Below are 16,386 nucleotides of genomic sequence, written 5' to 3' on the forward strand. Positions count from 1 at the left end.
GCATTATATTAAAACAACACACTAACTGCGCCTCCAGACAAAGTTGCAAGAATTGGAGTCTGTGAAAGTTGACAAAGCTTCCAGAGCTTGGATTTCTGGGGAAAAGTGTGTTGCAACTTGTTGGAGGAGAGGTTTTTTTTACAATCAGATAGCTTCAGTTGCTGATTTATTCCGATCAGGATCTGTAACTTGAGAGGATGGAAAAATCAACTTGCTGCTTAAAGCTGGTTATTGTTTAAAAAGTAATGGGAGAGGAGGAATAGTCTTGTTCAGACTTGCTGAGTTCCTTAGGCACACTCTCTGCTTGACTCGGGGGAGTGGGAGGACAGGTGCTGTCACTTTCTCCGAACTGTGGAAAATTCAATTCATTCCACCCACTGTAGTGCGGCAGGGGACGGGCATACGGTAGCCAGAGCTGTGGTGGCCAATCACAGCCCGGGTGTGCCACAGAGGCATGGACCGGCCCATGTATAAATACCGCTGCATCCACGGTGCCTTCTGCAGAGACGATTGCCTTCGACCGCTTCTTTGCTTTGTCAGACAAATAAAAAACCCAGAACACCATGTGTCAGGGCTGCTACCACCATCAGATGGTCACCAGCTCCCATGCCCCCTCGATGAAGCACTACTACGGGGGCAGCGGCCTGACCAAGCAGAGGAGCACCGACCCCGAGATCTTCACCTTTGACACCGTGCCGATGGTCAAATCCACCCCGGCTACCAATCCCCGCCTCCGGAGCAAACGGCGGGCTGTTAAAGTCCTCTACCCGGCGCAGGTGAGAGCCTCCCCGGAGAAAGCAAACGGTGCTTGGGTGGGTGATAGGCAGCAGAGGTCGGTAAGAGGCAGAGAAGGGCACCTCACCCTTAGGGCAGAGGTGAGACTTCCCTTCACAACAAAAACAGGAAAATGCTGGAAAGTCTCAGCAGGTCTGACAGTACCTGTGGAGATAGATCAGAGCCTGTTCATCCAGACCCAAAACGTTAGCTCTGTTCTCCCTCCACAGGTACTGTCAGACCTGCTGAGATTTTCCAGCATTTCTCTGTTTTTGTTTCAGATTCCAGAATCCGCAGTATTTTGCATGAGGTTTCTCTTGGCTGCTGCTGTTTCTAAATTGGGTCAAAAATACTGTTACCCTGGGTAGGAATATTAATCCAGCGTTGCTGTATTTCAAGGTTGAGTTTGCAGCAAGTTTCAAATCAATGTTTTTTTAACTGGGTGCAAAAAGCAGGGTCAGGGTGCAGAGATTATACCAATATATTTGCAAGAAAGGTTAGAATTTGTCTTTTGTTGTAACTTTAAAAATTGGGTGACCTTCCCATCAGATTTGTCCTTTTCATAGCATGCACAGAGGCAGACAAGAGGGAGTGCGGGGATTGGGGAGGGGGGAGGTAGTGGGGAGGTAGTGGGGAGATCACAGCCCTGGTGGTTATTGGCAGCTCGCAAGGGTTGCACTTCAGTCTTGGTTGGCATTCCTCCTGCGGTGCTGAGTGAGTGTTTAACCGAAATCTGGCGTGGCCCCCTCAGATAGGCATGAGAGATGCCAATGAGACTGAGTATAGGCGGGTGAAGAGCAGGGTTACCTCTTCCTGGAATGCCGGCCTATGTAATATATAGGTCAAAAAATACCACATTTCTGCCCTCTGTTGCACTGTGAGATCTTGCTGTGTGCAAATCAACTGCCCTTTTTCAGGCATCTCCAAAATGGCTGCACATCAGAGAGTATTTCACTGTCTGCAGGGTGGCTAAGATTGTGAAAGGTGCAACTTGCTTCTTTCTTTACCTCTGTGAGTAACCTTTAGTCATTCTTTGTCCATGTGCAGGTCAGGAAGTACCTCCCGCCCGAGAAGAAGGACTGGGCCAAGCGGATGCTTCTCCTTTTCCTGTGCGTGCTCGTGGTCCAGGTGTACGCTGCCACGGAGATGAATGAGGAAGCCACCACGGTCGCTGTAGCAACTGCACCAGGTGGCCCGCAGGCCAACCTCAGCAGAGAGTGGGCCCTGGGGGTCTCGCCCGCGTCTGAGGCGCCCTTCATACCCAACAGTGGCCGTGTGTCCCCGGCGCTGCCAAAGCTGCCCGCGAGTGGGGCCGATGGCATCAACCCAGCGGTCGAAAATCCACTGCTGGCGGCCCCGTGCCATAGAATGAGGTCTGGATCCACAGCCTGCAGAATGTAACGGAGCCTCCGCCCGAATGGGACACTTTCTCAAATGGCCTTGTGCCCACTTCCGCTCTGCATGAGGGACCTCCAGAAAGGAGAGCCACGGTAATCGGAAAAAATCAAATGAACACTGGAGCTCTCAGCTTCTGCTCCAGATCATCCCGACTGGGCAAGACGTACAGCCCTCAAGGGGTTATCGAAGGAAATCACAGCCAGTCATATGTACATTGTACTAACTTAGTGTGGCGATGGGTGCAAAGCATTCGCCAACAGCAGAGGTTTGTGGAGCAGTGAAGCGTTGCGGAGAATTTGGTTCCGAGAGGGTTTGGGGTCTCTACAGAAGGTGAATACTGTAGCGCCAAGTACTAGAGACAATAAATGTCAAGATTGGCTGCTTGGAAGCTCATCAGTGACCGATCTACACCCCTCCCCAAAATCCACTCTGTGTAACCCTTAATATCCCATTGCTGTAAACCTCTCATCATTGTACAGTGTTATTTGTAAGCTTACTGTGTAAGCAAATTGGTGATAATTGATTGTTGTTGAACAAGGAGCAGTGAATGTACACTCCGAGGACGTTTCTCTAAATGTAATGACAATGTAATTATATCGACAGCCACCGTGTAAACTGTGGGTGTTATTCTCAGTCATGACTCAGTATGTTCTGTGAACAGCCATCAAATAAATCACATTGACATCAGCACTGTGTGTTTCCTTGCTCGCAAGCACTTACTAAACTTAAACTGACAACTTATTTTCAGCCTGCTTCAACCATTCTTCTTCCTCCCAATACAAATGCAACATCACAGACTTTCTCTCCCTCTTGCTCTTTCCACAGAATGTTGAAAACAACAATTGTCGTGCTGATTTCCCGCACAACTCATTCCTTCCAGGATCCTAGAACAATCAAATTGTTCTCCAGCCAGTCTACTCTTCTGATGAATCAGTTGTTTTAAAATCTGATATTTCCTGCGATCCCTTTTTCAAAATAAGCCTAAATAATGAGCCAAGCCTGAATTTAATTCATAACATGCGTATCTTGCGTGTTGATCAACAGTGGGGTCAGATGATTCACCCAAAGAATAATGGATACGTGGGAGTGAGTTACAGACTGGAATCTAATCGAGGGGTTCAGATGGTTTATATATAGAATAATGGAAATCTGGGAGTGAGTTACAGACTGGAATCTAATCGAGGGGTTCGGATGGTTTATATATAGAATAATAGATGGCTGGGAGTGAGTTACAGACTGGAATCTAATCGAGGGGTTCGGATGGTTTATATATAGAATAATAGATGGCTGGGAGTGAGTTACAGACTGGAATCTAATCGAGGGGTTCAGATGGTTTATATATGGAATAATGGATACCTGGGAGTTAGTTACAGACTGGAATCTAATCGAGGGGTTCAGTGAGTTTACATTTTTAATGTAGCACACCTTGAGCTTACAGCAGTGAGCTGTAGGAACCTTATCGATGTATTTCTAACCAGTCTTACGGTTTGCAATCCCACACGTTTGTGTGGAAGTCTGGTTTTACCCTTACAATAATGATCCCACCTCCTTCTGAACAGGTGGGCTAAGTTAATAATCACCCCAACTTGTCTATTTGACTCTACATGTACCGAAACTTCAGTGGTTCTTCTTATTTGCTGCTGTTTGGATCCAGATTTGTACAAAATAACCAGCTTTGTTGGTTTATAAAAGTTCGATTGTGGCAAGCGAAAGGATTGCTTGAGGATATCATTGACAATGCAAAAATATCTTACGCGATCTTGTCCCTAATTAGTCAGGAGATAAGTTGAAGTGCTTTGCTCAATGTGTATGGTAACAGTGTGACTTTTTTCATGGTTCATAGAATCCCTACAGTGCAGAAAGAGGCCATTCGGCCCATCGAGTGCACCGACAACAATCCCACCTAAGCCTTATCACTGTAACCCCACATATGTACCCTGCTAATCCCTATAACCTACACATCCTAGGGCACTAAGGAGCAATTTGGCATGGCCAATGCACCTAACCTACACATCTTTGGACTGTGGGAGGAAACCAGAGCACCCTGAGGGAACTCATGCGACGTGGGGAGAACCTGCAAACTCCACACAGACAGTGACCCAGGCCAGGAATTGAACCCATGTCCTGGAGCTGTGAGGCAACAATGCTAACCACTGTGCCACCATGCCACCCGTGATGGTGACAATAAAGTGATGGTTGATGTATGATGGTGAGCATGGATGGCTGAAGTATCTTACATGATAAATGAGGCCTTGACAGTCGGCGTGAATGCCATGTATTGTTCGTAACACGTTACAGTCATGATAAAAGAAAGCCCTTTTTAGGGGTTTTCAATATCCTGACACGGGCAGGATAAATAATGAGAAACTATTCCCAACTCAAGAGGCCATCAAGAATGGGGTGGCACGGTGGCACAGTGGTTAGCACTGCACCAGGGTTCCGGGTTCAATTCCAGCGTCGAGCCACTGTCTGTGTGGAGTTTGCACATTCTCGCCGTATCTACGTGGGTTTCCTCCGGGTCCTCCGGTTTCCACCAACACTCCAAAGATGTGAAGATTAGGTTGATTGGCCATAGCCATGCTAATTGGCCCCTTGATTTCAATGGAATCAGTGGGGTTAGATACTAAGTAAAGCTTCCTCTACACTGTCCACATCAAACACTCCCATGATGGGGTTAGATACAGAGTAAAGCTCCCTCTACACTGCCCCATCAAACACTCCCAGGACAGGTACAGCATGGGGTTAGATACAGAGTAAAGCTCCCTCTACACTGTCCCCATCAAACACTCCCAGGACAGGTACAGCACGGGGTTAGATACAGAGTAAAGCTCCCTCTACACTGTCCCCATCAAACACTCCCAAGACAGGTACAGCATGAGGTTAGATACAGAGTAAAGCTCCCTCTACACTGTCCCCATCAAACACTCCCAGGACAGGTACAGCATGAGGTTAGATACAGAGTAAAGCTCTCTTTACACTGTCCTCATCAAAAGCCCTCCTGGTCAGGTACACACAGCAGAGTGGGGGGGTGGGGGGGAGAGTGGGGGGTTGGGGGGGAGAGTGGGGGCATGGGGGGGGGGGAGAGTGGGGGGGTGGGGGGGGGAGAGGGGGGGGGGTGGGGGATGTGGGGGGGGTGGGGGATGTGGGGGGGGTGGGGTGGGGTGGGGTGGGGGGGTGAGGAAACCAGTGAAGGGAAGACATTTCCTTTAAGATTAATTCTGAAAGAGATAAGACATTTGAGGCTGTCCCAAAGGATGGGCTACAGAGGCTGTGTTAACTGGTTACACACACTGGACTTTAACCTGGTGTTGTTAAAACTCTTACTGTGTTTACCCCAGTCCAACACCGGCATCTCCACATCATACACACACTGAGGCAGGAAGGATGTCTATTCCACACATGTTTTCGAGTAATGAAACTGTAAGAATTCAATGCCCAACTGCCCAAGAAGTGGAATAATTCAGTCTGTCACTTTGAGGCGAGACTGGGAAGACATTTCCTCAATTATGTGAATATTATTCATATCTTTTTTCTCTGATGCACTATATGTAAGCGGTTATATATCATCATTCCATTGAAATGTATCATAAAGGGCATTGTTGCCACATTTCCCTATTCCTTCAGGATGACAGCTGATGATGCTGTATAATATATCTGGAAGGGCAATAGGAACAAATGACAAGAAGAAGGAAGGTGCTTACCACTATGCACAGCGGTGGCACAGCGGTCAGCACTGCTGCCTCACAATACCAGGGACCCAGGTTCAATTCCAGCCTTGGGTGACTGCCTGTGTGGAGTTTGCACATTCTCCCCGCGTCTGTGTGGGTTTCCTCTGGATGTTCCGGTTTCATAGAATCATAGAATCCCTACAGTGCAGAAGGAGGCCATTCGGCCCATCGAGCCTGCACCGACCACAATCCCACCCAGGTCCTATTCCTGTAACCCCAAGTATTTACCCTGAAAACCCCCCTGACAATAAGGGGCAATTTAGCATGGCCAATCATTGGAGTGTGGGAGGAAACCGGAGCACCCGGAGGAAACCCACGTGTGTTTGCTCCCACACTCTAAAGATGTATGGGTTCGGTGGATTGGCCATGCTAAATTGCCCCTGAGTGTCAGGGGTACTAGCGGGGTAAATACGTGGAGTTACGGGAATAGAGCCTGGGTAGGATTGTTGTCGGTGTAGACTCGATGGGCTGAATGGCCTCCTTCTGCACTCTAGCAATTCCATGAATTCATAGAGCACTTTTTGCAACCAGAGCCTATTCCAAATTGCAGTGCAACCAAGAAAAGTGTTTTTGAAATGTAATCACTGCAGTAAGGTAGGAAAGAATTCTCACTTAGCAAGCTCCGACATGGAGTATTGTGATAATAACCCAACTGACTGGATTTTACAGGGGTGTTGACTGAAGATCAAATATTTATGCATGAGAGTTCCAATGAATTGGGAGAAAGAGGTTATAAGACCATAAAACATAGGGGCAGAAATAGGCCATTCAGCCCATCAAGCCTGTTCTACCATTCAATGAGATCATGACTAATCTGATATGATAATCCTCAACTCCACTTTCCTGCCTTATCCCCATAACCCCTGATTCCCTCACTGATTAAAAATCTGTCTATCTCAGCCTTGAACATATCCAGTCTCTACAGGCCTCTGCGGTAAAGAATTCCATACACTCACTACCCTCTGAGAGAAGAAATTACTCCTTATCTCTGTCCTAAATGGGGACTCCTTACAATGAGATGATGCTCTCTGGTCCTAAACTCTTCCACAAAGGGAAAGAACCTCTCAGCATCGACCCTGTCAAACCCCCTGTGTCAATAAGGTCACCTCTCATTCTTCTAAACTCCAATGAGTACAGGGCCAACTTACTCAACCTCTCCTCGTAAGAAAATCCCTCCATACCCGGGATCAACCTAGTTGGAAAAGGTGCAATAAATTATACATAATGAGGATATAGGGAAGATCACGACTTGCAGGTTGGGGATGAGAACTTGGATTTAAGAAAATTCAGCACAGCAATGACCAGAGGGACGACAGATCAGAAAGTGGCCATTCGGATGTGCATCCTAATCCAATTGCTGGATTTGGTTCGGATTTCAGCTGTTACAATTCCAGCTGATGTTACTACTGGACAAGTCCAATCCCAGGGTGGAATCCGACTTGATAGATCAGAGCTTTTTTTTTGCTTAGATACATTGGAGAGGGTGGCTCCTGAACAGAGTTGGCTGATAAACTTCGAACTAAAGAATAAAACAAGAAAAGATTAACTGCAATACTCCTTCACACCACCCTTTACAGATATATACAGGCTTGCAAGGATAACACAAGTTACAAAATCTAATGTTCTCAGTGAGTACACAGTCCATGTAAACCCATGGGTGAAATGTGGTCAGACACCCCACTCTCTGAAACAATGTGACAGATGCCACCCAAAGAAATCCAATGGATTTCTCATCAACTTCACCTCAGATGCTAGCCAACTGGTCTCACTGGAACTCTAACTTTCACACAAGGGTTTCTAATCTCTGCTCTTGAAGAGTCTGTGTCGACTCTCTGGCAGAGTATCTTACCCAGACCCACACCTCCCCTGCCCTATCTCCATAACCCCACACATTTACCTTTCTAATTCCCCCTAACCTACTCACCTTGTGACACTAAGGGGCAATTTAGCATGGCCAATCCACCTAACCTATACATCTTGGGACACTAAGGCGCAATTTAGCATGGCCAATCCACCTAACCTATACATCTTGGGACACTAAAGGGCAATTTAGCATGGCCAATTCACCTAACCTATACATCTTGGGACACTAAGGGACAATTTAGCATGGCCAATCCACCTAACCTATACATCTTGGGACACTAAGGGACAATTTAGCATGGCCAATCCACCTAACCTATACATCTTGGGACACTAAGGGTCAATTTAGCATGGCAATCCACCTAACCTATACATCTTGGGACTTTAATTCCAGATTTTAATTGAATTCAAATTTTGACATCTGCTGTGGTGAGATTTGAACCAGGGACCCCAGACCACACTATTTGTGCGGGATTAGACCACACAATTCATTTTTGGCTACCACAGAAACAAAGGGGCCGAGTGGCCTCCTTCTGCGCCAATGATTTGCTATGTGGATAAATGAGGACAGTAAGAAGTTTAACAACATTGTGTGGCTTTTGCTACCAAATAAACCTGTTGGACTTTAACCTGGTGTTGTTAAACTTCTTACTGTGTTTACCCCAGTCCAACGCCGGCATCTCCACATCATGATAAATGAGGAAACAGGAGAAGGGGTTGCAACCTGAGGTTGCTGTAGAAGGAGCGATGTGTTGACAACCAGCTACGGTTTCTGGATTTCTTCAGTTACAGGCTCTGTAATTTGAGTAAGTGAAAGAGGGAGGGGGAGAGTTGAATAATTTGCTTAAGCTGTCCATTGTTCGAAAGTAATCAGGAGGGAAGATCTTGTCCTGACTTGTATGCGCCTTGCCAGTGTGTCAGCACTTTCTCTTGGTCGGTGGATCGGTAGGTGGAGAGGGGGCGGGGGGGAGGGGGTTTTAGTTTCCCCAAAATGTGGAAGAAGCAATTCCCTCCCTCAGCTGCAGAGGCGGGCTTGAGCTGGTTGGGCAAATGATGGCCAATCGTTGCCAGGGGTGTCACAAATGCCATTAAGCAGCCAGAGTATTAATAACGCTGTATCCACCCACGGCGCATTTTGGAGAGACGGCCTATTTTCTTTAAACCCCGAAACCCTCGTGGGTTTCTTCTCTGCAAACAAAAAAGAAAAGCCAGAACGTCATGAGTCGGGACGGTTGGCAGCCTCACCAGTTGCTGAAGTGCCAAGCGGGCACTGCCCTGACCAGGCAGAGGAGTACCGGCCCAGGAACCTTCACCCTCAACATCATCCCGGAGGTCAAACACAGGCTGGCCACCCCCAGTCCCCGGCTCCGAGGCAAACGGCGGGCAGTTAAAGTCCTCTATCCTGCACAGGTGAGAAGGCACTCAGGGATGAAGGGAAAGACTCGGGTGCAGACTCGATGGGCCGAGTGGCCTCCTTCTGCACTGTAGAGTTTCTATGACTGTATGAAAAATCCTCGGATGGATAAGTCAGCGATTCAGCAGAGATAATTAAGAAGCGGAGTGGGCCGCCTTTATGAGAGACTTGATGCTTTTCTTGTCTGTTTAGGTTTTGACGTTGGGCCAAAGACATTGAAAACAGTAGCATGAATAACAGGTTTATCGAGTTGCCTTTTAAGGTTGACTTTGCTGTAAGCCCGAACAGGGTGCGAAAGTAGAAGAGAACATTGTGGGGGTGGGGGGGGGGGGGGGGGGGGAGTGCGATTTCCCCCCCAAAAAATCGAAGTCCCAATGGGCAGGAGTACGGGAGTTATTCCTGCCTGTTTTTTGGACAAGTTTAGCGGAATGAATTTATGGCACTCTGTGCACGACAGAGTCCTGATGTGGAGATGCTGGCGTTGGACTGGGGTAAACACAGTAAGAAGTTTAACAACACCAGGTTAAAGTCCAACAGGTTTTTTTGGTGTAAAAGCCACACAAGCTTTCGGAGCCCCAAGCCCCCCACCTGAAGAAGGGGCTTGGAGTTCCGAAAGCTTGTGTGGCTTTTGCTACCAAATAAACCTGTTGGACTTTAACCTGGTGTTGTTAAACTTCTTACGACAGAGTCCGTCAGGGGATTTAAGTCGGTAGGTGGATGGGTGGGGTCTTATCATGCCAGAGAGGCCACCATCAGCGCGCTGAGGGGGCCAGTGTGCATGCACCTACCTCCCAGTATACTGGGACATCGGTTGACAAGCACTCCCCCAGCCTCCCAATTGCCACCCCCGACACTCCCACATCCTGATAGCCGACCTCCAATTGCTGACCCCGCCCCCCCCTTCCCCCATCCCCGATCCCCCATGGCAGACCTCCTGCAATCCCGCCCGCCAGCCCCTCCAATCCCCCATGTCTGACCTCCTCCGATCCCCACCCCCCCCTTCCCCACCCCAGATTATCTGCTAATCTGCTCATCATCGCACCGCTGTGTTGTGGGATCTTGCTGTGCACAAATCAGCTGCTCTTTTTCAGGCATCGCCAAATTGACTCTGCGTCAAAAAGTATTTCACCTGATGTAAGGTTGCTGAGATTTGGGGAGGCACGCTGCCACAGTGCATTGCTGTGAGGCACTGCTGCCTCACAGCGCTAGGGACATGGGTTCGATTCCCAGCTTGCGTCACTGTCTGTGTGGAGTTTGCATGTTCTCCCCAGTGTCTGCGTGAGTTTCCTCCAGTTTCCTCCCACAGTCCAAAAGATGTGTGGGTTAGGATGGATTGGCCATGCTAAATTGCCCCTCAGTGTCAGGGGGATTAGAAGGGTAAATACGTGGAGTTAAGGGGAGGAATAGGGCCTGGGTGGGATTGTTGTCGGTGCAGACTCGATGGGCTGAATGGCCTCCTTCTGCATTGGAGGAATTCTATGAAATTCTAGATTGTGAAAGGTGTAATATCAATGCAACTTGCTTCTTTCTTTACCTCTGTGAGTAACCTTTAGTCATTCTTTGTCCATGTGCAGGTCAGGAAGTACCTCCCGCCCGAGAAGAAGGACTGGGCCAAGCGGATGCTTCTCCTTTTCCTGTGCGTGCTCGTGGTCCAGGTGTACGCTGCCACGGAGATGAATGAGGAAGCCACCACGGTCGCCGTGGCAACTGCACCAGGTGGCCCGCAGGCCAAACTCAGCAGAGAGTGGGCCCTGGGGGTCTCGCCCGCGTCTGAGGAGCCCAACAATAGCCATGTGCCCTTGCCGCTGCCAAGGCTGCCCGCAAGTGGCAGCAGCCCAGCCGTCGCCAATCCACTGGAGGCAGTCACTTATTTCCGAATGAGGCCTGGGCCTATGGCTTGCAAAATGTAAATGAACCTCTGTGCGGTGCGGACACTTCCCAAACGGAACTGTGTCACATCCAAACCTTCAGGAGAAACAAGGTGGGAATACTCCATTAGAGGCAAATCCAGCGAGGGTCATAGAATCCCTACAGTGGAGAAGGAAGCCATTTGGCCCATCGCCTCTGCACCAATTCCATCCTGGCCCTATCCCCAGAAACCCATGCATTTACTCAACTAGCCTCCCGGTACACTAAGGGGCAATTTAGCATGGCCAATCCACCTAACCCGCACATCTTTGGAGCGTGGGAGGAAACTGGAGCACCCGGAGGAAACCCACGCAGACACGGGGAGAACTTGCAAACTCCACACAGACAGTGACCCAAGCCGGGAATCGAACCCCTGGCACTGTGAAGTAGCAGTGAGTGCTAACCATTGTGCCACTGTGCCGTCCAAAGAGGATTCAAGAGTTATGATAATCAGAAACAATCAAAGGAACGCTGGAATTCCCAACTCCTCCTCAACGTGGTCTTAACTGGAGATGTCCAGCTCCCACAGTGCAAAAAACAAAATATCCAACAGACTTATGTACTTTGACCTAATGTTACACTAGTAGATTTATCCACTTTGGAAGTGTTGGCCGCCAGTGAAGGGATTCATTTGGATCCTGGGGACATTCTTTGCAAACAATATTGATTCACTGATCAAACACCTTTTGGTGAGAATCAAACTTAATTGAAAGAAAATGTGTAAATTCTGAGCACCTTTCTCAGTCATGACTCAGTATGTTCTGTGAACAGCCACCAATAAATAAAACTTGTGACGAACTCTCTGTCCGTTCTTGTCAATAAATATGCTTACTAAATTCACGCTGACATATTTTGCGGGTCTATTTTAATATGTTTGGACAGATTCAAACTTCCTTCTTTCTCACAATGTAAACTCATCATCGTAGACTTTCTCTTCCCCTGCACCTTTTCCAAACAATGTTGAAATCAGTAAATGTGGTTTCCCGTGTAACTCATTCTTTCCAAACCTGAGAGCAATGAAACTCCTCAGCTGCCACAGTTTCCTCTTCCAAGAAGCTCATGCTTTTTAACTCTTGATGTTTATAGAATCATAGAATCCTACAGTGCAGAAAGAGGCCATTCGGGCCATCGAGTCTGCACCAACCACAATCCCACCCAGGCCCTATCCACATATCCCTACATATTTACCCACTGACCCCTCTAACCTATGCATCCCGGGACACTAAGGGGCAATTTAGAATGGCCAATCAACCTAGCCCGCACATCTTTGGTCTGTGGGAGGAAACCAGAGCACCTGGAGGAAACCCACGCAGACACAGGGAGAATGTGCAAACTCCACACAGACAGCGACCCGAGCCGGGGTTCGAACCCAGGTCCCTGGAGCTGTGAAGCAGCAGTGCTAACCACTGTGCTACCGTGCCGTACTGTTTCCTGATCTCTCTGTTTCAAATTAAACCTCAATTTTTTTTTTAAAGTTCATTTATTAGTCACAAGTAAGGCTTACCTTAACACTACAATGAAGTTACTGTGAGATCCCTCTCGTCGCCACATTCCGGTGCCTGTTTGGGTCAATGCACCAAACCAGCACGTCTTTCAGACTGTGAGAGGAAACCGGAGCACCCGGAGGAAACCCACACAGGCAACGTGCAAACTCCACACAGACAGTGACCCAAGCCGGGAATCGAATCCAGGTCCCTGGTGCTGTGAGGCAGCAGTGCTAACCACGATATATATCTCTCTCTCTCAAGTATTGGCTAACATTGGGGTAAATAAACTGCTGAAACCTCATAAATAGGGTCAGATGGTTTAGATAAGGATGGTTTATATAAGGAAATTTGGCATGTCCGCTACGATTCTCACCAACAGTTGCACCATAGAAAGCATTCTTTCACAGCTTGGTATGGCTCCTGCTCTGTCCAAGACCGCAAGAAACTACAAAAGGTCATGAATGTAGCCCAATCCATCACGCAAACCAGCCTCCCATCCATTGACTCTGTCTCCACTTCCCGCTGCCTTGGGAAAATAGGCAGCATAATCAAGGACCCCACGCACCCTGGACATACTTTCCAGGAATGAAGGAGCTGTTGTACGAGGAGCGGTTGGGGGATATTCTGAAAAGTGTTCAGTGGAACATTGCACCACTTGTGTTCACATCATCACAGAATTGTTCCAGCACTGAAAGAGGCCATTCAGCCCATCACATCTGTACCAGATCTCTGAATGAGCACTTCCACCTGTTGCCATTCGCCTGCCTTCTTCCCATAAGCCTGAAAATTGCTCCTTTTCAAATAATCAGCTAATTCTTTCTCAAATGCCTCGATTGAACCTTCGTCCACAACACTACCAGGCAGCGCATTCCAGACCCAACCACTCGCTGTGTGGAAAAGATTTTTCTCACACCTCTTCTACTTCTTTTACCATTTACCTTAAATCTGCGCCCCCACAGTTCTCGATCCTTCCGTCAATGGGAACATTTTTCCCCAATCTACTCTCTCCGGATCCCTCATGATTTTGACTACTTAGACCAAATCTCCTGCCAGCCTCATTTTCCCCACGGAAGAGAGTCCCAACTTCTCCAATCGATGTACCCTCCTGTACGCTAGCAAAGTGAACAGGCATAACAAGTGTACTCAAAACGCTAACTCTGCGTTTTTCTCTCTCCAGACCAAAATTTAAATTTAAAATTTACATCTTGGAAAATTACACTCAGCACATCGGATGTACAAGCAACAAGTATCATTTCAAACATTGTACAAGTTCCAAGTTTATCCAGCAACTTCTGTTTCAGATTTGCACCATCTACAGTATTTTGCTTTTGCAAGATTATCACGGACTGATTTAATTGGAGCTAGTCTGTTGCATTTATTTACTTGCACTGGTCTTAGTTTTTTTTTATTTCAAAAATATACTTTATTCTTAAATACACTGAAATAAACATTACTGAAACGACATATCCAATCATTACAGGCAGTGCAAAAACAGTCATATTTACCATTTCCTTAACTTCAATATTTCACAGCACTCCGTCCCAAGACAGTACATACATTATAGTTCAGTTCTTCAACAAACTATATACATTCCTCACATTGCACTGTGTGCTGTTTTTATACAGTTACGCAGTCCGAGGATGTTCTACAGTTCCTGACCCCTCGGTCTGCCTCGATTGAAAGGCTTTACACTGTGGCCTTTCCCCCGTTGTGCCTTTGCGGCGACTGCCCCAGGCTTGAGAGTGTCTCTCAGCACGTAGTCCTGGACCTTGGAATGTGCCAGTCTGCAACACTCGGTCGAGGGCAAATCTTTGCACTGGAAGATCAGCAAGTTTCGGGTGGACCAAAGAGCGTTCTTCACCGAGCTGATGACCCAGTGTGCTGGTCTTAGTGTTTTTTTATTTCAAAAATATATTTTATTCATAAATACTCTGAATAAAGTATATTTAGCTGGTCTTAGTTTGCCTTGTTTCGTTGGCCTCTGCCTTTGACAATGCAGTAATTTGAGCATCTTGAAGTGTAGCATGCATGCCTGGACAAGTAGCTATTTAAAACCCTATTGTTGATCAAGTTACGGACTTTTAATCAGGGGTTTATGATTATCGATTGACCTAGATTTTTGAGTTGCATAAACAGCCATCATTGCTTGTAATAGGTTGCTAAGCTAAACCGATGACTGTGGTGTTAAACTGTTAAACTCCTCCTACCTCAGGTGACGGTAGGTTAGGTGGATTGGCCATGCTAAATTGCCCCTTAGCGTCCAAAAATATGTAGGTTAGATGGTTTAGCCATGGTGAATGTGCAGGATTACAGGGATGTGGTGGGGGAGAGGACCTGGGGAACACTCTGTCAAAGAGTCATTGCAGTCTCGATGTGCTGGATGGCCTGCTTCTGCACTGTAGGGATTCTATGATTCTATGAACATGTGCTGGGAGGGCACTGGTGACCATGGACTGCCACAGGATTTCTCAATGCTCAAAATCATGAGGGGGCTCGACAAAATGGATAGGGAGAAACTGTCCCCTCCCCTCGTCAGAGGATCGAGAACGAGAGGGCAGCGGATATAAAGATTCAAGTTTATTTATTAGTGTCACAAATAGGTTTATATTAACCTGCAATGAAATTACTGTGAAAATCTCCTAGTTGCCACACTCTGGCGCCTGTTCGGGTACACTGAGGGAGAATTTAGCATGGACTGTGGGAGGAAACCGGAGCACCCGGAGGAAACCCACGCAGACAATGTGCAAACTCCACAGAGAGAGTGACCCAAGCCGGAAATCGAATCCGGGTGCCTGGCGCTGTGAGGCAGCAGTGCTAGCCACTGTGCCACCATGCCACCCAGGAAAAGTAAGAGGCAATTTGATTGAAACATATGATATCCTGAGGCGTATTGACAGGGTGGATGTGGAGAGGATGTTTCCTCTTGTGGGAGAATCTAGAATTAGATGTCACTGTTTAAAAATAAGGGGTCGTTCATTTAAGATGGAGATAAGGAGAATTATTTTCTCTCAGAGGGAGTCTCTGGAACTTTCTTCTTCAAGGGGCAGTGGAAGCCTTTGAATACTTTTAAGGCAGAGTTAGATAGACTCTTGATTAGCGAGGGGGGGTGTGAAAGGTTATCGAGGGGGTAGGCTAGAAGGTGGGGTTGAGGTTACAGTCAGATCGGCCATGGTCTTACTGAATGGCAGAGCAGGTTTGAGGGGTCAACTGGCCTACTCCTACCCCTAAGCGTATGCCTGTAAGTTCATGTGGACATCACTTGTTTCTGAATTGGTCATTAAATTGACGTGGGTTGCTGTTTCAAGTACTCAAGAAAGGAATTTTTTTTGGTCTGATTTATTATTGTCACACATATTGGGATACAGTGAAAAGTATTGTTTCTTGTGTGCTATACAGACGAAACATACTGTTCATAGAGTACATGGGGAGAAGGAAAGGAGAGGGTGCAGAATGTAGTGCTACCAGTCATAGCTAGGGTGTAGAGAAAGATCAATGTGAGGTAGGTCCATTCAAAAGGCTGATGGCAGCAGGGAAAAAGCTGTTCTTGAGTCGGTTGATATGTGACCTCAGACTTTTGTATCTTTTTCCCGATGGAAGAAGGTGGAAGAGAGAATGTCTGGGGTGCGTTAATTATGCTGGTTGCTTTTCAGAGGCAGAGGGAAGTGTAGACAGAGTCAGTGAATGGGAGGCTGGTTCGCTTGACGGACTGGACTTGGTTCACAACCATTTGGTGTTTCTTGCGGTTTTGGTCAGAGCAGGAGCCATACTGAGCTGTGATACATCCGGAAAGGATGCTTTCTCTGGTGCATCTGCAGGC

The 16,386-nt window shown here is 47.4% G+C and overlaps 1 protein-coding gene across 1 annotated transcript; it reads left to right on the plus strand.

Moving 5' to 3' along the window:
* Nucleotides 1-514: 514 nt before the first annotated feature.
* On the plus strand, nt 515-2,858 carry LOC144497846 (radiation-inducible immediate-early gene IEX-1-like). The gene is made up of 2 exons (XM_078219287.1): nt 515-776; nt 1,822-2,858. Exons 1-2 carry the CDS (start codon nt 564-566, stop codon nt 2,173-2,175), a joined length of 567 nt encoding a protein of 188 aa, XP_078075413.1. The 5' UTR covers nt 515-563; the 3' UTR covers nt 2,176-2,858.
* The last annotated feature ends 13,528 nt before the right edge of the window (nt 2,859-16,386 follow it).

Source organism: Mustelus asterias, chromosome 8, assembly GCF_964213995.1.
Source record: "Mustelus asterias chromosome 8, sMusAst1.hap1.1, whole genome shotgun sequence".
Lineage (NCBI taxonomy): Eukaryota > Metazoa > Chordata > Chondrichthyes > Carcharhiniformes > Triakidae > Mustelus > Mustelus asterias.